The sequence below is a fragment of the Stigmatopora argus genome, chromosome 4 (assembly GCF_051989625.1).
Source record: "Stigmatopora argus isolate UIUO_Sarg chromosome 4, RoL_Sarg_1.0, whole genome shotgun sequence".
NCBI lineage: Eukaryota > Metazoa > Chordata > Actinopteri > Syngnathiformes > Syngnathidae > Stigmatopora > Stigmatopora argus.
Genome location: NC_135390.1, coordinates 2,663,536 through 2,687,987, shown reverse-complemented (window position 1 = coordinate 2,687,987; position 24,452 = coordinate 2,663,536). Strand labels below are relative to the sequence as shown.

The 24,452-nt window shown below is 47.5% G+C and overlaps 2 protein-coding genes across 3 annotated transcripts in view; one reads left to right on the top strand and one right to left on the bottom strand.

Annotated features, from left to right (window-relative positions):
* popdc1 (popeye domain cAMP effector 1) overlaps window positions 1–24,452 on the top strand; it is a 49,457-nt gene that overhangs the window by 17,759 nt on the left and 7,246 nt on the right. The window contains exons 6-7 of one of the 2 annotated variants that reach the window (XM_077599792.1): window positions 12,704–12,871; window positions 16,491–16,632. In XM_077599792.1, the coding sequence (XP_077455918.1) occupies window positions 12,704–12,871; window positions 16,491–16,632 (310 nt within the window). The remainder of the gene's footprint in view (window positions 1–12,703; window positions 12,872–16,490; window positions 16,633–24,452) is intronic. The other variant, XM_077599793.1, reaches the window with a different exon arrangement.
* LOC144073741 (uncharacterized) overlaps window positions 13,265–24,452 on the bottom strand; it is a 16,377-nt gene continuing 5,189 nt past the window's right edge. Inside the window, exon 2 of the mRNA XM_077599794.1 lies at window positions 13,265–15,492. Within this exon, the coding sequence (XP_077455920.1) occupies window positions 14,885–15,469 (585 nt within the window). The 5' untranslated portion in view covers window positions 15,470–15,492 and the 3' untranslated portion in view covers window positions 13,265–14,884. The remainder of the gene's footprint in view (window positions 15,493–24,452) is intronic.

Sequence of the window (24,452 nt, the reverse complement as noted above, 5' to 3'; positions counted from 1 at the left end):
CATCACTGCCCCAAATTGAATCATGTGGTTTGAATTGCACTGGTGTTAATCTCTTATTTCTCACTGGTATTTTCACTCCCCTTAAAAGGAATGCATCTTGGACCATCTGCACCATTGCACAACGACCTTTCCATGCTGTGGGCAAACTCAAATAAACTGTATAGCCACACATCCAATACCATCATCTTGAAGATCAGTGCCCATCACATCAGGGACAGTGTAATAGTCCCTGCAGGTGGCACCCAGGGGTGCTCCTGTGGCATTGAACCTGGCTTTGTCAGTGGTGTCTCGTGTGCACGGAGTAAGTACCTCACTACAGTATTTCATGGGGACTTCTCCTACCGGCCTAGAGTTGCCCCAGAATGCCATGATACTAGCGAAACACACAGCCTTAAAATCGCGTGGGAATGGGAATAGCTAGATTTGTCCAATCATAGTTCCAGAACCTTGTGAATTTTCTACCTGTTAAAGGTGGTACAGTGGCATCAATCTCGGGAACTACAGATCTAATTACATTTTCTAGGTACCGTGATCTCAGGATGTCCGGATACCATCGAGGTGTGTAGGTGTTATAGGCATAGGGGTCAATTGGCTTGGGATACACTGGTGGAGTACCTGTGGAATAGGGCATACGACTACACACATAACAACTTTCTTTCACACCAGTTAGTTTTTTTCTGAAATACCATGAAATTATACCACGTATTTTCTTCATAGTGGTTCTTTGGATTGTTCTTTTCATACCACTTCACTCTCCTCTGTGACAGGAGCACGGTATTTTCTCGTTTTTCAACGCGAATCTCTGGGTGTGGGGCATTCAGCCACACCCAGGCTGCCACTGACAGTACAGTCAGATGAGTTTTTCACGAACACGGGTTTTGGCACCGTCTGACTTCCAGTCTACTCAGAGTCACCGATGTCTCAAACTACTTTGACTTGGGATTGGTGAATCCACGTCGACCTCTCAGCAATCTTTACTGCTGTGGGGGTGGTGAGTTGAACCACGAATGGGCCTTCCCAATGTGGCGAGGACCAGGACTTCCTTTTTATGACTCGAATCAGGATCTGGTCACCAGGCTTCACCACCTCCTGTAAGGGAGACAAATGGGATAGCGGCAGCTTACATGTATTTTGGACAAGTTTTTCTCTAATCATTTTTACCATCCACTCTGTGAGTGGATCTGTCTCGCCCTTAGTCTCTTGCCATGGTTCACCTTCCCATAGGGGAAGTTGAAATGGTTTTCCATGAACTATCTCAAAAGGTGTTAATCCCGAGCTAGTTGGTACTATTCTCATATATGTTTTGACCAGTGATAGGCATTCTGGCCATGGCTTTTTTGTCTCTTCCATGGTTTTCTTAAGCCTTAGTTTTATTGTACCATTCGTTCTCTCTACCAGTCCCGCGCTTTGTGGATGGTACGAGCAGTGTTTTTTAAAACTTATTCCTAGGTGTTTTGCCATGTGTTGTAGTATGCTGTTTACAAAATGAGCTCCATTGTCACTCCAGATGATTCTGGGGATCCCATGTACTGGGATTATGTGTTTACAGATGGCTTTAGCCACTGTCAATGCATCTGGTGATTTTGAGGGGACTATTTCAGTCCATTTTGAGAATGAGTCAATCAAGACTAAACAGTATTTATATTGGTTGCTTCTGGATAATTCAATGAAATCAATGTGTATAATTTCAAATGGGTAGGTACCTTTTGGGCATTGGCCTCATTTTGGTCTGAGGTTACCTTGCACATTATGTCTGCAACAAATTAAACAGTTCTTACAAAAAATAAAGTAGGTATTTAGACCTGTTGGCACGTGGAACGCATGCTGTACCATATTAATCATTCCCCCTGTTGAGACATGAGACTTTCCATGGCTCAATTTTGCTACCATTTGGAATAAATTATTTGGTAAGCATGGTAGGCCTTTTGTTGTGTATAGGCCATCTGCAGACTGTTCTGCGCCTTCATGTATCCATGCATCTTTTTATTTTTGTGGTGCAATGTTTTGCATATCAATTAATACTGTTTTTGGGATTGACTCATTTTGTTGTTGTTGTTGTGTATACTGTGCAGTAAGTGTTTGTGCCACTCCTTTAGCTGTTGTGTCTGCTCTAGCATTTCCTCTACTAATTCTGTCGCTGCTGTTAGTATGTGCCTTACATTTGCATACAGCTATGTGGCTTGGAAGTAGTACTGCGTTAGGTAATTGTTTCAGCAGTTCAGCATGTTCTACTGATTTGCCTGTGGATGTTTTCATCCCTCTTCTATTCCATTGTGCAGCAAATACATGTAGAGTGGAGTGTGCATATTGGCTGTCTGTATAAATGGTGACCTTCTTACCTTTAAACTATTTGCATGCCTTTGTCAATGCTATAATTTCTGCATCTTGAGCTGAGAGATTAGATGGCAATTTTTCTGCACATAAGACTTTGTTGTCTGTGACGACTGCGAATTCTACTTGATTTTTTCCTTGTTATGATTTGGATGTTGATCCATCTACGTATACATAAGTGCTGTCTGGAATAGGAGTATCTTTGAGATCTGGTCTTGGTTTGCAGCTTTCGCTGGTTCTTTCATCACATTGGTGTGGATCTCCATCTTCTTCAGTTGGTATTACCATTGTTGGGTTCAAGGTATTGCATCGCTTAATGGTGAGATGGGGTTGCGATAACAATGTGGCTGTTATGGCCAGGTGTCTTGCTGGTGACAGGAACGACATATTGGTTTGTGTTATCAGTAGAGCCACTTCATGGGGGACTTGGAGTGTGAGTGGATGGAACAGTACAAGTTCAGCTGTCATCTGGATGGCTAATGCTGCTGCGCACACTGCTCGTACACACAGAGGTAGAGCAGCTGCAACTGGGTCCAGTCGTTTTGAGTAGAACGCTACTGGTTTCATCTTTGTTCCATGTGGTTGTAGTAACACTGATGTCATGAACGTTCCTTTGCAAGTCACTGTTTGGGTGAATGGTTTTTCATAGTCAGGAAGCGCTAGGACTCCTGATTCCAAGATTTGTTGCTTCACTTCTATGAATGTTCGGTTTCCTTCTTCAGTCCATGTTACTAGGTCTCTCATTGTCATCTCAGTAGCATTGATCATGTCTAGCAGTGGTTGAGTTAATTCTGCATAGTTTGGAATCCAACTCCTGCAGTAGTTAGTTAGGCCTAAGAAGGCCATCATTTGTTTTTTCGTCTGTGGTTTCAGGCATTGCTGGATGGCTTCTCGTCTTCCATCCGTTAGTTTCCTTCCTTTCTGTGAGACTCTGTGTCCCAGGAAGGTGACTGACTCCTGACAGTACTGCAGTTTCTTCAGCGACGCCTTGTTCCCAGTTTGCTCCAGATGTTTGAATAATCTGATCGCTTCTTTGTTTTCCTCTTCTGCGGGACTGGCTATCAGTATGTCGTCTACATATACTAGGATCTGTGTGGTGTCTTTATGTTCATGCTGATTTATACATGCTGCGATCTCTTGTGAGAATATTGTGGGGCTGTCACAGAACCACTATGGCAGCCTTGTGTATGTGTATTTGGTTCCTTCGAACGTGAAACGAAACCAGTCTTGGGCTGTTTTGTGTAATGGAACAGAGAAAAATGCATTGCTTAGATCAATCACTGTAAAGAATTTCTGATGTGGTTTTAACTTGTTCAACAGTATGTGTGGGTCTGGTACACAGGGTGCCCTGGATTTCACTGCTTCATTGACCCGTCTTAGGTCCTGGACCAATCTCCATGTTCCCGTCTCTGTTTTCTTCACGGGAAAGATAGGTGTGTTACATTCGCTTGATGGACTTTCAATTAGAATGCCTGCTTCAAGCATTTCTTCAATTACTGGTCGGATGCCATCTATAGCATCTGGTTTAAGGGGGTATTGTTTGGCTCGTGGTCAATATGATGTCTTGGGCTCAATTCTTACTTCCTTTGCTGTGGTCATTTTTCCTACATCTGCTTTTGATTTGGACCACAGTGAACTCGGTACTGTAGGGAAATCTTCAGCTTGTAGCAGTATGTAGTCTTGTCATGCAGTCAAATGCGTTTTTGGACTTGCTTGAGTCATCCACTTCAGCTTATGTCTTGTCACTGTTCCATATGGGGTGTTTGTCAGTACGCTGACTGTGGGAGTCTGATGTGACCACAAGTCCTCGCTTCTGGTTTCCAAGAATTGCACCATGTGTCCTAAGTCTTTCCAAGACCTGTGGGGTTTTCTCTTTATGGACACATGGGGTGTTATCTCAAACTGTAGCAGTTTTTCCGCTTGAGGCGGCAAGTCCACTGAGGTGGCCGCATCCCCCTCTGCCGTGGAGTACAAGTACTCCAGTCGAACTAGTTGGGGTCCCAGTCGATCAAACTGTTTAACAAATTCCGGTCTGGCTTTCCCAAACTTCATGGTGATGTGTAGTGGCCAGTGGGTTTTTGTTTGGCCATTTACATTTTCGATTTTGGATTTTAACTGCTGGATTACGGATGAGGGCCCTTGTGTTGCTAAATCTAGGGAGTAGAACGTATGAGGTTCCTCTTGATCTTCGACTACTTGGATTTCCGCTTCTTCCCACCTGTGTACTGGTTTTATACCATCATCCGTGGGGATAAGGCTGATTCCCAATTTACGAAGTAGATCTCTTCCCAGGAGGTTCACAGGACAGTTCTTACTCGGGACGAACTTTGCTTCATGGTTTCATCCATTTTCATCTGTTATTTTTGTTTTCTTCGACTTCTTCAATAGCTCCATGTGTCCTCCTGCTCCTATCACAGTAATCCATTCCTTTCCTGGTACCAATCCTGGCACTTTGTCTTTGATGACTGATTTATCTGCTCCAGTGTTGCATAAGAATTTTGCTGGTGTTTGACTTTGTCCCACCAGTAAGGTGTAGCATGGTTTGCTGTCTCTGTCCCAGAGGGTGGACATGATTTCGGTTAAGTCTAACACTTCTACTGGCGAGCAGGGGGTTTCTTCGTCCTCCCCATCACTTTCTTCAGTTTCCTCTTCCGTGTTAGGCTTCCATTTCTCTCTCCTCTGGCGTCATTTTTGATATTGATTTTCAGGGTTGAACGGTGGGGGTCTCTGGTTCCCCATGGGTGGATTTTTGCAGTCTCGAGCAAAGTGTCCTTTCCTTCCACAATTGTAACACTTGTCATCTGGGTTTGCTTTTCTTGGTGGGCCGTGTCTTCCTCGGTCTCTTCCTCTTCCACGTCCTCGTTGGTAGAATACTTCTGATGACTCTTGGTTCACCAATGAGGCCATGGCTTGGGTCAGAGTATTAACTCCTGAGCTTACCTGTTTTGGCGGTGTCTCTCCTCGGCATGAATCGGCCACTTCATTAGTTGATTCATTGGCATGGTTCGGTATGTGACACAGTACTTGCACGAACCCTTTGATTTGAGCAGAAGAAGTTTTTCCGCTCCTACGGAACGGACCTTTCAACTTCCCCATGCCCGCGACTACAAGATCTAAAAATAACAGACCTCCAAGTTCATCTGCCGCACCTACCTGCTCATGTAAGTGCAGTTTCTGTGATGATCGCTGTGTAGATCTCCAGAAAAAGTATGACCAGCTGCAGCAAGCTTTCTCAGAGATGCAAATCAAGCTGGATGAGATATCAAAGGCGAGCTCTGTATGCATAGCCACGCCGCAGAGTCTACCTGTTGCCCCCTGCACGTATGCGGAACAGATAGCAAATTGCCATATGCCAATAAAGAAGAGGAAGGCAAAAAAGACCAAACAGGCTCCGGAGCAATCTTCAGCCGCGAAGTTTAGCGCTGACGAGGCGCCCGATCATGATGATGACTACGTGTCAGCCTGCTTAGACACCGCAGATGGCAGTGACGTCATCGGTAGGCAAAGTTATGAGCCTAAAACTCAAGCCCCTGCAAATCCAATTGCTTTCGCGAGATCCAGTAAAGAGGCTGTGTCGGAACGTGAGAGGAGTGTGATAATCTATGGTGTTCCCGAGTCGCCCGAACTCCCAGCTGTGGGCAGCGCGATGAAAGATCGCGAGTTTGCCATATTTTGTATCAAGTCGATCCTGGAGACACTGGCACCCGGGGCATCTCTCTCACTCGGAAGATCGGTGAGGCTTGGACGCGAGCCACCATCCTCTGCTGACGCGCGCCCCCGTCCATTAAAGATGACTCTTGGCACTCCATCTGAAATCGAGACCTTCTTAACAAGCGCCAAGAAAATCCAATGGCCTGATCTCGAACTGGATTTTCGGAAGGAGTACTCTTTGAGGGAGAGGATTTGTTGGCGCAACCTTGTAGCAGAGCTGGCAGCGAGACGTCAGAAGGGCGAAAGAGGTCTGTGCATCCGCAACGGCCAACTAGCCCTGACAAGCTACATCCACCCGCCACTGAAGGGAAGGTGACCATAGAGACTCAGAACAACTGGGTGACGGTGAGGGAACAAGGGATGGCGGTGGCCCACCCCTAGTCATCATCTACACCAACGCGTGCAGTTTGATCGCCAAGTTCAGTGACCTCTTCAGTATTGTATCAAGACTCAAGCCTGATATGATCGTCATTACTGAAACTTGGCTAAGCTCTGAAGTGCACGATGCTGAGATAAACCTGGCGGGCTACATCCCCTTCCGGTGCGACAGGCGAGACAGACGTGGTGGTGGAGTTATCATCTATGCTAAGGGCGAGCTAAAGCCCTCCCTTTGTCCTCTCCCTCCCACTGTTCAACAGACCGACTTCTTTGAGGTTGTGCGATGCAATATAACTGTGGGCGGAGTCTGTCTGCCTATCTTGGGAGTCTACCGATCCCCACAAGCTACCGCCGAAGACGACAACCACGTGATCAGTGCAATTCGCTCGGTCTCATCACACCAAGACTGCCTTATTATTGGCGACTTCAACGCACCATCATTAGACTGGAGCGATGTCGTCTGCTCATCAGCCGACCGGTTCGATCAGGCACTCCTCGACACAGTTGATAACTGCTTTTTAACACAGCATGTTGCAGCTCCGACGCGCTTCCGCAGTAACCAACGCCCGTCTCTTCTGGACCTGGTACTCACGTGCTACCCGTCGTCGGTATCGTCTCTCATCATCCTCCCGCCGCTCTCCATGTCTGACCATGTGGTGCTCAAGTTCAACTGGCACGCAACAATTCCGGCCTTACAGAGTGAGATGCTTCCGAAGAGAAGGTTTTCTGCCCTGAATCATCACGCACTGGCGGAGGCTTCCGAGGCTGTTGACTGGGCTTCCTTCATGGAGATCACTTCAGTCGGCGAGCTGTGGACATTGTTGAAACAATCCATACTCCGGGTGACTGAGCGTTCAGTACCATTGTCGATGCCACGGCACCAGAAGCACAAACCCTGGGCGACGCAAAAGGTGAAGCGGGAACGGACTCAGAGATGTTGCTTGGTGCGAATTCCAGGAACGAGGCACGGCAGCAGCATATGAGGTCTACAAGCAGCAACGTAATAGGGCAGTGTTCACTGAAAGGCAAGAGCGGAGCAATTATGAACTGAGGTTAGCACAGTCATCTCGTGCAAACCCCAAACGCTTCTTTGCCCATGTTCAAGCCAACAAACGTCTACACAATCAAGTGGTTAAACTCAAGGATGCTGATGGAATCGGTGTCACGGATGCAGAGGGGCAAAGCTCTCTTTTTGCTAGGGTGTTCGCAGGCATTTACAAAGCCGATGATGGGCGACCAGCACCTCCATTTGCTCGGGATGTTCCCCCAATGCCTGCAGTTGCCATTACACCTCCTGAAGTCTACCGAGCCTTGATGTGTCTGGACGCCACTAAAAGCCATGGTCCGGATGGTATTCACCCGAGGGTCCTCCAGGCACTCGCTCCGACCATAGCACTTCCCCTCGCATATCTCTTCACACTGTCCTTGCAATCAGGTGACATCCCCGAAGACTGGAGACAGGCCGTCATCTGCCCTATCTACAAGAAAGGAGACCGAGAAGACCCGTTGAATTACCGACCGGTCTCCCTCACTTCAGTAATCTGCAAAAGGTTCGAATCTATTATCAAAACGTCCATGATGGCCCATCTCCAGAACGCAGTGGCGATCTCCGATAGTCAGCATGGCTTCGTGTCCAAGAGATCCTGCCTCACCAACTTGCTGATGATGGAGGAATGGGTCACTCAATTAATGGACGATCGACAAATTGCCGACCTGGTCTTCCTGGACTTCGCCAAGGCGTTTGACTCGGTCAACCATCGCTTGCTACTCCGCAAGTTTTAAGCGTATGCGATTCACCCAGCGGTCGTGAGGTGGATTGATGCGTTTTTGGCTGGCCGCACCTTTCAGGTACAAGTCAACGGCATACTCTCAGAGACTCACAACGCCCCCAGCAGTGTCCCCCAAGGATCCGTTCTTGGACCACTGCTGTTTGTGGTGTTTGTAAACGACCTGCCAGAGCACATCTCCCAGCGGTTTCTCCTCTTTGCCGATGATGTGAAGCTCGTTGCTCCCCGGAGCGACTACGAGGACCTGCGTAGGTGCCTTCATCATGTGTGGAGATGGTCGAACCTGTGGGACCTGCAGCTCAACATCACGAAATGCAGTCATTTGGCTATTGGGGCTCCTCCTGATGCACCTCTTGACTTTGAACCGGGACGCCTGGAACTGGAACGATCTCAACGGTGCAAAGATCTGGGCATCATTGTCAACGACACGTTCAAACCAACGGCCCAATGCATCCAAGCAGCCAACAAAGCTCGCGGAGTGCTGTTCCTAATGTTCCAGTCCTTTGCCATCATCACAGCAGACATCTTCCTTCCGTTGTATGTTTCCCTGGTGAGGCCCATTCTCGAGTATGGGATCCAAGCCGCATCACCGTACCTCGCCAGGGACATCCAGCATCTGGAGCGGGTCCAGAGGCTTGCAACGAGGATGGTCCGCGGCCTCAGCTTAATGTCCTACGAGGAAAGATGCCAGCGACTCAACCTGCCGACCCTTGAGGCTAGGCGTCTGCGAGGGGACCTGATACTGGGCTACAACATCCTCCACGGTATCTACAACATGCCCCGCGACCTCTTCTTCACGCCCGCACCTGATCGTGGTCTGAGGGGTCATCCGTGGAAGCTGTATCCTCGCAGGTTCCGGTTGAATCGGCGGAAGGCTGCTTTTTCAGTGCGCATCGCCGGTCCTTGGAACCGGCTTCCGCAGAGTGTGGTCGAGAAGCCGACGGTCGCCCAGTTCAAGAGGGCTCTGGATGACGTTTTGGCCGTGAGCCAGTGACTACACCGCGTTTTGTTGCACATTTCTTGTATCTTTGTTACATGGCCCTTAGCCTTGTGCTTTCTCTTGCCAATAAATTGAATTGAATTGAATTGAATTTGGGGCTGGAGCCCTTCCAGGAATCCTTGTCTCAATTGGGCTTGGTACGCCCCTTGCTCATTTTGGTCTTCTGTTATACCACTGGGGATTTTGAACACTTCTTCAAATCGTGCTCTGATTTTATGAATTCCTCCTCCTTGTTCCTGTGTTGTGGCTCTGATTTTGTCATAACATGGTGTTGGGCGCCACGTGTCTCGAACTCGGGTCAGGACTATTTCCACCAGCTGCAATAGGTCTTCTGAATCATGGGGGTGGATTTTTCTTTGGTTGTTCCTCTCATCAAAGTTTCCTCTTACTCTGGCCCAGTTGTGTCCCAGACTCAAGGTGAATGATTTTCTTGTCTCAGCTCCATTCAGGTGGAAACTTTGTCTCAGCTGTTCAAAATTATTGGACCATTCAATTGGGTTCTTTATTGGGTCTCCCAGTCCTTTGCATGCTTCGGTGCATTCGGACTCGGTCCATGGACGGTGGACGAGAATGGTTTGATCGCGATCTTCGTTCACTTGAAAGTGTGGATTTGCAACTTCAACCATGTGACACATTTGGCTTGGTGGTGCCCATGGCTGTGAGTCAGCGTGAGGTCCTTCAAATGCTATCAAGGAAGGGTAGAGTTGTCCCCCCCTTTTTTCTTTTTGTACTCTCGTCTGCATTTTGATGACTCCTGCTGGTCCTGCAGGGGCATCTGTGGGCTCTGGCTCACCCCTCCTTGCTTCATCGTGTGGTATGCAAGAGACATTTTGTAACTTGAGATGTTGCTCTTGTGTGTGCGTTGGAGTTGCCCCTCCCTCATTGTGCTCTTGGCTTGTAAAAGGAGCCTGGTACGGTCTGTCGTCTGAGCGGGGGGCTGAGGAGGGGGCCAGTGTTTCTTCATGAGGTCTAATATCAATCAAAGCTGTTATACTTGTTTTTTGTTCAGCTTGTTTAATTTTCTTAATATTTTTTTGCTTATGCCTTAATTGGGCCTGGATGATCCAAACTTGAATATCTTGAAGCTCTCTACGTATCTTCTCCTTTTTACCATTTTCAATAGCTTTCTCCACTTGTAATTTCTGCTTTATGGCCTGTAATGGCTCTTCCAACAGTCTCCCATCCCACTCCTTATTCTTCCTCCACTTTTCCATATAAGTGCAATTATCAGGAAAATGTTGAAGCATAAACTTCATGTCGGTTGGGACTTCTTTGCTGCTTTTCAATCCCATTTTTGGAAACTTCTTTTGTTTGAAGATTTTTATTTTTCTTAAAAATAATTATAATTGCATATTCTGCTATTCCCGTAACGCATTTATGACTTTTTATTTACGGCGGTGTTTACTCACCTTCTCTAGGGACGTCCCGTTTAATTTACTATCTTATTTACCCGCCTAAGTAGTCATTTATACTCAAACGTTGTGATTTACGACCGTGTCACAAGTGCTCTGGTTTGAATTTCTCCTTATGAAGATTACTTGCAAGTTTTATAGTTATTATTCTATATTTTTTCTTTATATTGAGCTCTTTCATTCTCTTGGCACAGTATAACAATATTTTTCTTCTATATTTTTAACACAACCCTGGAAGTTCCTTGGCGGGGAGGTGCGACCTCCTCCTCTCTAGCGGCTCTTTAAGCCGACTTTCGTGGATTGTCACCCTATAATTCATCCAGAAAAGCAGGGCTTTTCTTGGAGATAGGCAGACACACAGCCTCAATCCTGCTGTATACTTTTACATCTCTCCGACACACAGAGAGCGCCTCCCCGACACACAGGGAAGAGTATACGCAACTTTTTCTCCGACGAATGGAGCATTTCCCTTTCTCGTAGGGAAACGGGGCCTTATGCTGGGTTGGATTCTACAAATTAATTTTAAAAGTGCCTTACCGCTCAGATGCGCTCTGCGTCTGGTGGGATGGATTCGCTTCCTTCTTCTGGACAGCGGAGAATCGATCACCCTTCTCCTCAATGGGGAAACAGCTGACGTCAGATTTTTGGATTGATTATTCGCGATCCAAAATAAAGATGCGAATCTTCCCGGGTTTCGGGCACCAGAATGTTGTGGCTACTTGCCAACACTTAAATAAACTCGAACACAAGAGCACACATTGAGACAGAAAGAATGAAATTTAAAGCCGCGTCTGCAGAGGCGGGGGAAAGGCAACAATTCAGATGCCGGAGAATGTGACTACTCTCCAGGCTCCTCCAAGCTATTTCCCGCCGAAAAGCTGCTTCAACGGTGTTTTTAATAGAGATAAGGCAAGTCATAAAAATGGGAGGCGTTGATACAAATGAAGGAGGTGGAGTACAAAAGGTGTAGTGCACATTTTAACCAATAGGTGTAAATAAATTCTATTCCAGTAACTTCTAATACATCAGAGTGCAAAAGTGTGCAAGATTAAATATAAGAATAAAATTCATATTTCACACCTGGGATACAGGAAACCAGGAAGGCGAGAATTGCTGGTGCAAAAACTTGGGTTCTTTTAATAACAAAAGTTGAATATCCAAGTGACAAAGTAAACAGGAGGAGGACGCACACCACCAAAAACCAAAACATGACTTACCGGTGCGAGACACACGAGGTAAAGGTAGTAATACTCCCAGACCGACGTCACCAAACATTCTCCTTGTATACCTCTCAGGGCTAATCAAATCAACACAAAACAGCTGGCTATGAGGGGAGGTGAAAACACGCACACATACACACACCACCAGAATGTGACACTGTCAGTCGTTGCTCTTTTTTTAGAAGTACATAGTAGTCTTAGAGTGGACCCAAACAGGCAGTGCTCAAACAAAACTTTAAATCCTTAGGCAGGGCGGTTAGAAAATAACGAAGACTTGGCGTCAAACAACAAAATCAAACCTGACGTGGGACACATGGGGAAACGAGGAACGTGGAAACAAAGCAGGCGATCCGACAATGACAAAACAACGATGTGGCGTTTAAATAGACAGAAAGTGGAACTGATTGTCAATCAAATGCAGCTGGTCAACGAGAGGAGAAGGGAAGCCAGGAGGGACACACAAGGCGAAAAGCAAACACACGCGCACTCACACAGAGGGAAGAATGAATAATGTATGTGTGAGCGTGAATGGTTGTCCTTTGTCTCCTTATGCCTTGTGATTGGCTGGCCACTGATTCAGGGTGCCCCCTGCCTGATGCCCTTAGTTAGCTCGGATAGGCTTCAGGACCCCTCCCAACCCTTGTGAGTATAAGCAGTGCAGAGAATGAATTAATTAAATAATTTAGGTAATCCTGCCTGACCTGAAAAAGGAGAGGTTTGGCCTGATTTGAATTCCGTGCTGTGAGAAAGTGTTTATAACGATCGGTATAAAAGGCTCATGTTTTATTCATCTTTTTATCCTGATACTATTTGATGTTGAGTTAAAAATGTTATCTTGTCATTGTTTTTCCCCATATATATTAGGTAACCATTGTGGCAGAAGAGACCTGTAAATTTATATGTTGGTCTAGGGAGAAACTCACATACTTCTTGGAATCAGATACATTCCTTAATGAGGTGTTCAGATACCTTATAGGGAAAGATATTACCAACAAGTTGTATTCTCTCAATGACCCAACACTCAACGACAAGGTTGGTGCAGCATGTTTTAAAATAAAATTCCAAAATTATGGTGGCAGAGTGAATGAGTAGTTTGTACATCTGCCTCAGAGTTCTGAAATAAAGGGCTCTCGCCCTCCTGTGTGCTGTTTTCATGTGCTCCCTGTGCCTGTTTAGGTACTCAGATTTCCTTCCAAATCTCTAAGGAAAATTAATGGAGTATGGTGTACCGGAATCCCAAATACGTGAGCTCCGGTCGTTGTAGACTGGTGTCAGAGTCTGGACCACATAGGCGGCAGTACGTTGGGTCCATTTTCATTGGGGTCCGGACGCTGCCAAGGCTGTCCTATGTCAACAATTCTGTTCATAACTTCTATAGACAGAATATCTAGACAAAGCCGTGGCTTTGGGAGGGTCCCGTTGCATCCCAGATTTTTACAGATGTGTGGTTTTTCTTTTGACTTCATCAGGCCACGATCTCCAACTCTCACTGGAAAAATGCACAACCAAGTGTGAAGCCGTCGGGATAAGAATCAGCACCTCCAAATCTGAGAGCTTGGTCTTCATTCAGATCAAGGATCCATTCCCTCTCCATGTCAGGGACGAGTTCCTTTCCTAAGTGGACAAGTTCAAGTATTTTGGGGGTCTTGTTCACGAGTGAGGGAAAAATAGTGCAGGAGATCGACAAGTAGATTGGTGCGGCGTCAGCAGTGATGCCAACTCTGCATCGGTCCGTTGTTGTGAAGAAGGAGCTGAGCCAAAGAGCGAAGCTGTTATGTCTTTGGGGAGATGTCGAGGCAAGGGTACGAGGAATCGGACCCAATCGCAGGGAAGCAGACGCGGAAGGGGGAAATAGTGCTCATACCAAAACTTTAATAACTTAGGCAGGATCTTAGAAAATAACAAAGACTTTGAAATGAAATCACAAAACCAAACCTGACTAGGGAAAACACATGGAATCGAGGAACAAGGTAACGCAGACACATGGCAAGGGAAGTAAAGCAGACGATCCGACCAATGACATAATAATCAGTGGGGTTTAAGTAGAGAAAACAGGAACTAATTTTAACTGACGCGCAGCTGCGCGACCGCAACGGCAAGACAGGAGGGACAAATAAGAGTAGGGAAACGAACAATAAAACACAGGGAGAAAGCAATGGAAAAACAATAACAAGCTACTCCCTCACAGGTGGGAGTGGCCGGTCCAGCAGGCGTCCGCGCCGGCCAGTGGCGAGGCGTGGGATTGGCCGGCTGTTCAGGCGGGCGTCTGCGCCAGCCCTTTATGAGGCGTGGGAGTGGCCCGTCCGGCGGACGTCCGCGCTGGCCGGTGACAAGGCGTGGGAGTGGCCGGCTGCTCAGGCGGGCGTCTGCGCCAGCCCTTTACGAGGCATGGGAGTAGCCGGTCCGGCGGACGTCCGCGCTGGCCGGTGACAAGGCATGGGAGTGGCCGGTCCGGCCGGAGTCCGTGCCGGCCCATGATGAGGTGTGGGATTGGACGGTCTGGTGGGCGTCCGCGCCAGCGCTTTACGAGGCGTGGCAGTGGCCGGTCTAGCGGACGTCCGCGCTGGCCGGTAACAAGGCATGGGAGTGGCTGGTCCGGCGAGCATCCGTACCGGAACTTGACGAGGAGTGGGAGTGGCCGATCCAGCCCGGGGCGAGACGTGGGAGTGGCCGGTCCAGCGGGCGTCCGCGCCGGGCCGTGACGAGGCATGGGAGTGACCGGTCCGGCTGGAGTCCGTGCCGGCCTGTGATGAGGAGTGGGAGTGGCTGGTCCGGCGGGCGTCCGTGCCGGCCAGTGGCGAGGCGTGGGATTGGCTGGTATGGCGGGCGTCCGTGCCAGCCCTTTACGAGGCGTGGCAGTGGCCGGTCCAGTGTACATCCGCGCTGGCCGGTGACGAGGCGTGGGATTGGCCGGTCTGGCGGGCGTCCGTGCCGGCCCTTTACGAGGAGTGGCAGTGGCCGGTCCGGCAGGTGTCCGCACTGGCCCTTTAAGTGATCGCCCTACCCTGAACACACACCGGAATTTAAGAAAGATCGTCAGCCACCTTACCCTGACTGCTGGGGGGCCACCGACCTCCTCGTCCAGGGGGCCCGGTGAGTCGCCGCCGCCGACCCCCTCGTCCAGGGGGCCTGGAGAGTCGCCGCCGCCAACCCCCTTGTCCAAAGGGCCTGGAGAGTCACCGCCGCCAACCCCCTTGTCCAGGGGGCCTGGAGAGTTGCCAGCGCCGACGCCCTTGTCCAGGGGGCCCGGAGAGTCGCTGCCGCCGACCCCCTCGTCCAGCGGGCCCGGGGAGTCGCCGCCCCCTCGTCCAGGGGGCGAAGAGAGTCGCTGCTGCCGACCCCCTCGTCCAGGGGGCCCGGAAAGTCGCCGCCGCTGATCCCCTCGTCCAGGGGGCCTGGAGAGTTGCCAATGCAGATCCCCTCGTCCAGGGGGCCCGGAGAGTTGCTGGCGCCGACCCCCTCGTCCACGGGGCCTGGAGAGTCGCTGCTGCCGATCCCCTCGTCCACGGGGCCTGGAGAGTCGCTGCCGCTTATGGGCGAGCAGGAACTTGGCGTGCTAGCCGGCATGGGAAGGATGGCATAGCACGCCGGCCACCACGCGGTTGCCCATTGTAGATGGCCACCCGACATGGGGAAAAATCTTGCTGCTGCTTCTACCCACAAAGACAAGACGGGCGGTGTTCAAAACTTCGACTTGAGCCTCCCCGCCGGCCGCCACGTGGTGGCCCATTGTAGATGGCCAGCCGACACGGGCAATCCAGATTGGAGTAATCGGAGAAGAAGGCTTAGGGAATCACAGTCCGAGTCTGAATCTCCAGCCCACAAATCAATTAGCTCGTGACTGTCCTCACAATCAGAAAAATCTGAATCCAAACACAAATAGCTGGGGAGATCACCAGGGGGCGATGGAGGCTGAGGATTCTCCCTCCGTTGAGGAAATGAATAGCTGGACTCCAAATCCAGATAACTAGGGCGATGAACAGGGGGCGATCGAATTCAGGTATTCTCACCTAGTCGAGCGAGTAGCCAGGAGTGACGGAGTGAGGGATGGGGTCGGTAATCGGGGGAGTATGAGTTGGATGGCTAGCGTCGGCGAGAGCGTCGGTAGCTTCCCGCTGGGTCCATGCTGGTCGGATCGTTATGTAACGTCTCGCAGGGAAGCAGGCGAGGGCGAGGGAAATAGTGATCATACCAAAACTTTAATAACTTAGGTAGGATCTTGGAAAATAAGAAAGACTTAGTTGGGTTTAAATAGACAAAACAGGAACTCATTTTAAATGACGCGCAGGTGCACGAGCGCAACGGCAAGACAGGAGGGACAAACAAGAGTCGGGAAACGAACTTCAGAACACAGGGAGAAAACAATAACAAGCTAGTCCTAACAGTAGCTCCCTATTTACTGGTCGATCAACATTCCTACCCTAATCTATTGTCATGAGCTGCGGGTCACGACCAAAAGAACAAGGTCCCGGATCCTAGTAGCTCAAACGAGTTTCCTCTGCAGAATGACCAGACTCTCCCTTAGAGATAAGGTGATAATCTCAGTCATTCGGGAGCAGCTCGGAGTGGAAAATATGAAGAATAACAACAGTACAGCAGCTGGCTGTCTTATAACTCATGATTGCTTACTAGATGATAATTTTTCCCCCAGGCATTGAACAAGATGGACCGCCAGCCCAGTCTCTGCTCCCAGCTATCTATGATGCAAATGCGGAACAGCATGGCTAGCACCAGTGAAAGCGATGATGTTCTTAATCAGATCCTGAGAGTAGGATCTGGCAGCTCTTCTCTCCGTAAGTAATAATTAAGTGTTTTTGAGTCAACAACCATTAGGGTTGCCAACTCCCTGAAAAAATGATAATAAGAGGCACCTTATTGGCAGAGCTGGTCGGCCTGATAACCCTCACCATTTAGTTCTTTTATTTTGTATGTGTAGTGTTTTTTAATTATTATTTAACTCAAACCTGAATTACTTAAGTGTATATTTCAGTCGCTGCCTGATGGTGTTGAGCAGGGGTCACCAAACTACGGCCCGCGGGCACATTTGGCCCGGCCCTCTGAACAATACCAGAGATGCTATCGGATTTATTTCCCCCCCAAAAAATCCTAGGCCCCGCCCTGTCAAAGAGAGAACGGAATAATGGCGAAAAAGTTAGGTAAGAGAAAAATTGATTCAGAATGCGGGGTATTTAACCTGGAGTGGACAAACGATTAGTTTTTTGTTCAATGCAAAGAAAAGCCTGTTTGTCTCATCTGTGAAGAGACGGTGGCGGTATTCAAAGAATACAATCTTCGCCGACACTATGAATCCCGTCACAAAGACAAGTACAATAGCTTGCAAGGCCAAATACAAGCAGACAAACTCAAAGCAAAAAAGTGAACTACTATCTCAGCAGAATACATTTGTACGCCAAGCTCAGCTGAACCAGGCATCCGTTCGGGCCAGCTTTCGAGTTGCTAAACTGATAGCAAGCAGCGGTAAGCCTTTCACTGACGCAGTTTGTTAAGAAATGTATGGATGCTGTCGTGGAGGAGGTGTGTCCCAAGAAGAAAGATGCATTTAATGCCGCAAGTCTGTTGGCGAGTACAATCACCAGACGCGTTGAAGAAATCGGGAGTAATGTATATGCCCAGCTGCAGCAGAAGACGAAAGAATTTGACTTTTTTTCATTAGCACTGGATGAAAGCACGGACGTGCAAGACACAGCGCAACTGCTCATTTTTATTCGTGGAGTTAGCGCAAACTTTGAGATATGCGAGGATCTGGCAGCCCTCCAAAGTCTCAAAGGGACTACAACGGGAGAGGATATGTTTGACAAAGTGTGCCAAACCATGGAGAAGTTGGACATGGACTGGTCAAAGCTAGCTAGCATCACGACTGACAGGGCTCCTAGCATGGTGGGCGAAACTCGCGGTCTAATGGGACGCATGAACCGGGAGTTGGAAAAAAGGGGTCTCACCGCCCCGCTACGAGTCCACTGCCTAATTCACCAGCAAGCACTGTGCAGCAAAGTGTTGATGTGAGAGAGATTCTGCTCTGACAACTGAGCTGAACTTTTATCTGTTAAGATTGTGCATGGCACAACAGAAAGTTAAATTTCCATGGTTTTTTTTTCTATGAAGAACCCAGAGAGAGTTATTTAGTTATTATTTATTTCATAAATAGTGTTATTTATTTCCTGTTTTTTCTGTGAAGAACTCAGAGAGGGTTATTTAGTTATTATTTATTTCATTAATAGTGTTATTATTTGTTTCCTGACGTTTTTTTCTGTAAATAACCTGGAAAGGGTTATTTGGTTATGTGTGGCTTTCTGGAAAACAATAAAAAAATTAAGCTCCCCTACAATCGTCACACCTTTTTCTTATACAAACTGACACCGGGCCCCCATCAGAGAAGGGAAAGGTTATGTGGCCCTCACAGGAAAAAGTTCGGGGACCCCTGGTGTAGAGCATGGGTGCTCAAACTTTTTTGCTCAAAGATGTACTTTTCAAGGAGCCAACATTGCGTGATCTTCCCTTTTTTTCCGGGCCCCTGACAAAGCTCAGCAGTTGTGGATGCTGATGATATCCCTCATGCAGCAGAACGCAAAATAGTGTAGGCAGGTAGTAATTATGCTTGGACTCGCGATGGCGCTGTTTCCCAGCTCAGGTGCAATATACGTATATATATATATATATATATATATTTTTTTTTTTTATTGATCAAATCTTACTCTCATACAATCTACCAATAGTACCTTAGCGATTGACTGGTAGCTTGCGATCGACATATTGAGCAGCCCTAGTGTAGAGGTTCACTCGCCTGACTTAGGTGCGGGCAGGCGTGGGCTAAATTCCCGCTGGTGGCGGTATTATTCTGAGTGAATATGGTCGTTTGTCTCTCTGTGTGCCTTATGGCTGACTGGCAACTAGTCTGGGGTGTAGTCTGGTTTTAATTCAGCTGGGATAGGCTTCGGCAACCCCTGCAACGCTTAGGAGGATGCGTGGTACGGAAGATGAATATATTTATGTTGAATATACTGTGAGCCGTCACCACTTTGCGGCTCCAGTTTTTTATAATAAGTCTAAATAAAAAAAAGTTCAGAAATATGTCAAAAGCGATATTTCGTTGTAGAATATTATATATATATATATATAAATCTGCAACAAAACTCGCAACAAAACAGGATATGGTAAGAGGTTGTGCATCTCTGCTCTTTACATAATGTTCTGCGCGATAATATATATATATATATATATATATATATATATATATATATATATATATATATATATATATATATATATATATATATATATATATATTTATATATATATTTATCAGTGGCGGGCCGTCAGGGCCTTCAAGGCCTTCTCTGCTGGCCTAAGAAATATCTGAATCATATTATATTTTGTCCATCAATACTTATTATTCCAAATGGTCTGTTAGCTTCCTTTCATTGCTTTCCCCCCTGGTTGCACTGCTTCCAGATGTGTGTTTTCATATTGAAGCATTTAACCAATCACATTTCAGCCATTATTTGTTGCCAGATCAGATCTGCCTCAAAGCCTTCACAATCAGTTCTTGCGGGCTCTGCTGCATTAAACTAGACTGTTTCTTTTAACCAATCAGATCTCGAGTTGGCAACCCCACAATGATTTTTCATAGGCGTTAGCATTTTGCTGGCTGGGACATGTCATTGCTTTCACAAACTATGATTGGCTAGTAGGCGGGCCAAAGCAGTACCCGAGGCAGCCGAGATCGCAAACTCCACCCACAATGGCCGACAGAAGCACAAACAAATGGATTCTGTTTGCTCACAAAGCTATTTTCCAGACGGACTTTTCCAGAAAAAAATTGACATCATTAAGAAAGGGCGATCAACTCCGAAGCTAGCAAGCCTGTTACAGCCGGGGAAATGGTGTGTGCGGCACTTTCAGTGCGCCAACTTAGCTGCACCAGCAAATAGTATATTGTTGTGTTGATTTAATGCCATTTTCAAAACGGACTATGCCGGAAATATGACAGGACAGGCTCGACTTTCATCATTAGCTTCGATGGCGATAGGAAAGAAGGAAGAAAGAAAGGAGGATGGATATTGTGTAAAAAGGATTTTTGGTGAGTAAAATTACAAATATGGCTATATTCCTAAATAATATTGCAATTGTGGGCCAAGTTCTGATATCTGAAAAGCTCCAGTGTTTGTATTTAATCACAAAATGCTGCTAGGAAGTGGATTTTACCCCAGTTAAATTTTTGGCGTTTCACCATTGACGTCCATCGCTGTCTTTTCCCGGGAAAAATCACCCCCCTGGCCTGGTTGTAATGTCTCAAAAGCTCCAGTATTTGTATTTAATCAATAAATGCTGTTTTCGGCTGGATTTTACCCCATTTTCGGGCAACCTCCTGACCTGGTCAAATGGTCAGGCACGTATGTTGGAGGGGGCAAAGGTGGGTCCAAATGTGGATCAGTTTACCCACTATTTCCTCCTTTTTCAGGTCCCCTCTCACACCCACCGGACCCGTCTCTTCATCGTCCTTTCTGTGAAACCGAACAGCTTGCTCTGCTTTCCCAGCCGCTACCCCCTTATCAACATTCTCTCTCCCACTCTGCTCAACTTTCTTTGCATTACCATTGTTCCTTCTCTTAGCCATTGACAAGCAAAAACTAATATCATCATATCCATCCTTCTCCATTTTATATATATTACCCCTTTGTCTAGTACACATCTTATCCTGCAGGTCCATTATTTTATATCTGTCAACATGGCCAGCAAATTCACATTTTGTTATGCATAAATTTAGGTATTTAACCCTCGAGGCAGATTGGTTCTCAACAAATTTCCAATCATTAAGACGTTTAGGGTCATCATCAATAGCCGTTTTACTTTTGGATATGCCCATTTTGAAGTTAGGTATTTGATCAGGGCAACAAGTTCACCGTCCTTTTGTTTTCCTTGGGCTATCACCACACACGCAACACAAAAGGAAGATGATTTTTAAAACCTCCAGACTACTAAGGGACTGTGTGGTAACCTCAGTGTCAGTCTGCAGAAGGTCCCCACCTTGTGGACTTCCTGTGTGTGGCTCACATTTTTTTTATGTTGGTCTACAATGTCTTGTGTATCTTGTGTCTGTCTTGCTACTGCAACCAATAAATTTCCCGAATACGGGATGAAATAAAGTTCTACCCTAACAATCATACCCTCGGAGCTTAGGTACTGGTACAGGACACCGACACCCTTTTATCAGTTTATAGACTAATGATCTGTCTTTTTCACCTGTTAGTGACTAGTATTACCAGGGTTTTTCCATCGCTGTCTACCAGTCGGGATCTCACCCATTTGGAATAGTAATAATATAATTTGAAATAAAAATTCAAATTTCACAATGACGTTCTCAGGGTGTGTGGGTCTGCAGTCGTGGGTGTAGAGCGTGTAGAGTAGTGGAGTCAGCACACAGCCTTGGGGCGAGCCGGTGGTGACCATTCGGGCAGATGAGAAGTGGCAACCCTGCTTCATGTTCTGGGGTCGGTTGACCAGAAAGTCCTTAATCCAGGAGCAGGTGGAAGGTGGGAGCCCCAGGATGGCCAATTTGCGGATAAGAATGTCCAGTCTTAAGGGGTTAAAAGCTGAGCGGTAGCCAATGAAGAGCATTCTGACATAGCTTCCGCTTTTCTCAAGGCGGTCAGTGCAGCGTGGAGAGCAGTGGTTATTGCCTCTTTGGTGTATCTTTTCGGCCGATATGCGAACTGATGCAGGTCATGGATGAGGGGAAGACAGGCTTTGATGTTTTTCTGCACCAATTTTTCAAAGCACTTTATGATGATCGGTGTGAGAGCTACTGGGCGATAGTCGCCCAGATTGTTTGCAGGTGACTTGTTGGGTACTGGGATGATGGTGGCCACTTTTAAGATGGCTGGGACAGAGGCTTGTTCTAGTGACAGTTTGAAAATGTCTCTGAAGACTGGTGCTAGTTGGTCAGCACAGGCCTTGAGTACTTTGCCTGCTGTTCCATCCGGTCCTGTGGCCTTCCTGGGGTTGACTGCATGGAGCACACGTCTCACGTCCCCTACCTCCACAGTGAGTGGGGTGAAGCTTTTTCTGGAGCTTGACCTGGGATGTATTGGAGGTTGAGGTGTTGTGACTGGGTGCTGGGCTTGGGACTCAAAGCGGGCAAAAAGTTATTTAGCTTCTCTGCCAGTTCCGCATCTGAGTCCGCAGGAGTCGCAGCTCGGCCCTTGCAGTTGGTGAGGGACCGTATGCATCACATCGTTCGGGGCTCGTCGAGTTGCCCTTCTATCTTCCCCTTGTAGTCTGTTTTGGCAGCCTTAAGGCCTGCCCTCAGTTTGGTGCAAGCTGCGCTGTAGAATGCCCTGTTGCCAGATCTGTAGGCTGCATCTCGGGAGTAATAGGACCTGTCTGATCATCCACGGCTTCCGATTTCGGTACACCTGGATGGTCTTCTCCACAGTGACCGTAGCCATGCAGTACTTGATGTAACATAGTCCTGTGTCTGTGAATGCACTCAGGTCTTCATGGTGGAGAGTTACCCTACCGTGTCTGTTCAAAGCAGTCTTGGAGTTGGGGGAGAGTGTCGTCAGGCCATTTGATAATGGTTCCTCTTTGTGGCTTTGTTTTTTTGGCGGAGGGGAGTGGATGCTGGGGCCAATAACAAAGAGACCACAGAAGCCTGCATTTCCTGTAAACCAGGGGTGTTCAAACTTTTTTTGCTCAAAGATCAACTTTTCAGGCAGTCAACCTCATTAATCTACCTTTTTTTCTAGGCGCTGTCACGGTTAGCTTGGTCGTGGGACGTGGCTGGACCCAAATGCCTGGAAGCAGGCAATGGATGAGTGGAATGCAGTGCTCTCACAAAAGTTTAATAAATGAGGCAGAGTTCTTCAGAAAATAAGAAGGACTTAGACATCAAATAACAAAATCAATCTTGACCTGCAAGACATGGGGTAACGAGGAACTTGACATGGAAACGTCGCATGCTACAAACAAAGCAGACGATCTTACAAAGACTAAAAAACAGGGTTTAAATAGACAGACAAGGGGTGATTATCAATCATGAGCAGCTGGTCACAAGAGGAAGGGTAACAAGAGGTGAAAAGTAAACACACACACACACTTCCACCCAAAACCCTAACAAGACATGACAGTACCTCCCACCTAAGGGAGGAATCCCAGACGTCCCAAAACCATACCCAACCTAAAAAAAGCCTAAAAAAAGGAAGGTGGCAGGCGCGGAGTCCAAAACGTGAGACAAACCCCGAATGTCCATAACAGAAAACCCAGGCAAGGGGGGCGTGGTGGGGCTTCGAAACGTAGTTCGGACAGTCTGGCGGTCATCCGGCCCGGCCCGTGAAGAGGCATGGGGCTGGCCGGTCCGGAAATATTCCGGTCTCATATGGCACAATAAAAGGCTTAGGAGGCTCGGATGAAGCAAGAGTCTGCATGACAGTGGAAGGCCATCCAACATCAGTTCGGTCTCCTGCACCAAGAGGTCTACCAAAGGACCACGCTGGTCCCTGATGTGCCTTCAAACCCTGTCTCAACCTCTGTCCAGGACGTCACCGAAGGTGGATCTGCTCCAGCTGTGACTCATGGTAGAGGCCAGATGGAGAGGGAACATGTAGCTCTGGCGTGTCAGTGGCCAACAACTGACTGGGCAATTAGGCTGGCGCTCCTCCTTACGGGCAAGGCTAGAGGTACTTATATTAGTACGGACCAGCAAGGCGCTCTGGAGTTTGAGCGTGTTAAGGAGGCCATACTGGAAAAATATGAGATCAACAACGAGACATATCGACTTCAGTTCCGTGGAGCCAAGGTGGGAGAAGATGAGTCACCAAAGGAGGTGTACGTCTGTCTGCATGATCTGTACCAGAGATGGGTGCAGCCTCAACATCGCTCCAAGGAAGCAATTCCTTTGCCTTGTTTCTCCGGAGCTCCAGGTGTGGATCAGGGAACGGAATCCCTCCTCTGCTGTTGACGCTGCTGCTCTGGCCGCTGATTTTGTGTCTGCCCACCATGGACCTATGCTCATAGAGGTGGGGGGTTGTGTGATGGCCATGGCAGGACCGCACAGGATTGAGGCCTTGTCGGCTTCGGTGACCATTGCTACATCTATAGTTATAGGATCAAACATACAAATATGACAATGTTGCACATATTCACTTAGAAATGAAGAAGACACCAGATGGACAAAGTTATCTAGCATTTATTTTTTGGTTAGCATAGGAACAAATTAACATAACTCAATACCCTCTATTTCCTCAACGCCTTTGCCTGTGTGCACCAGTTAAAGAGTCCTGGGGAGGAACACAGGTATTTTATTTGTTCCTAGGGGAAATAGGGGAGTCCATTTCACTAATTGGAGTTGGACAGAATGGACCTGATCAAGCCATTCCTTTTCTATCTATTAACGTAGGAATGAATGTATTTTAGGAATCTGTGTTGGGGTGAGTTCTGTTAGGTATTTCTTTTTGGTGCTTTATTTTCAGAGTCTATCACACTCACCAATTATGTCTTCACCTTTTTTGGATAAGTCGTCAACCTTGGGTACCGAGGTGGAGAGCCAAAGTCAAGCCTGTTAAAAGGGTCTAAAACGCCGTGGCCATGGTCTTCC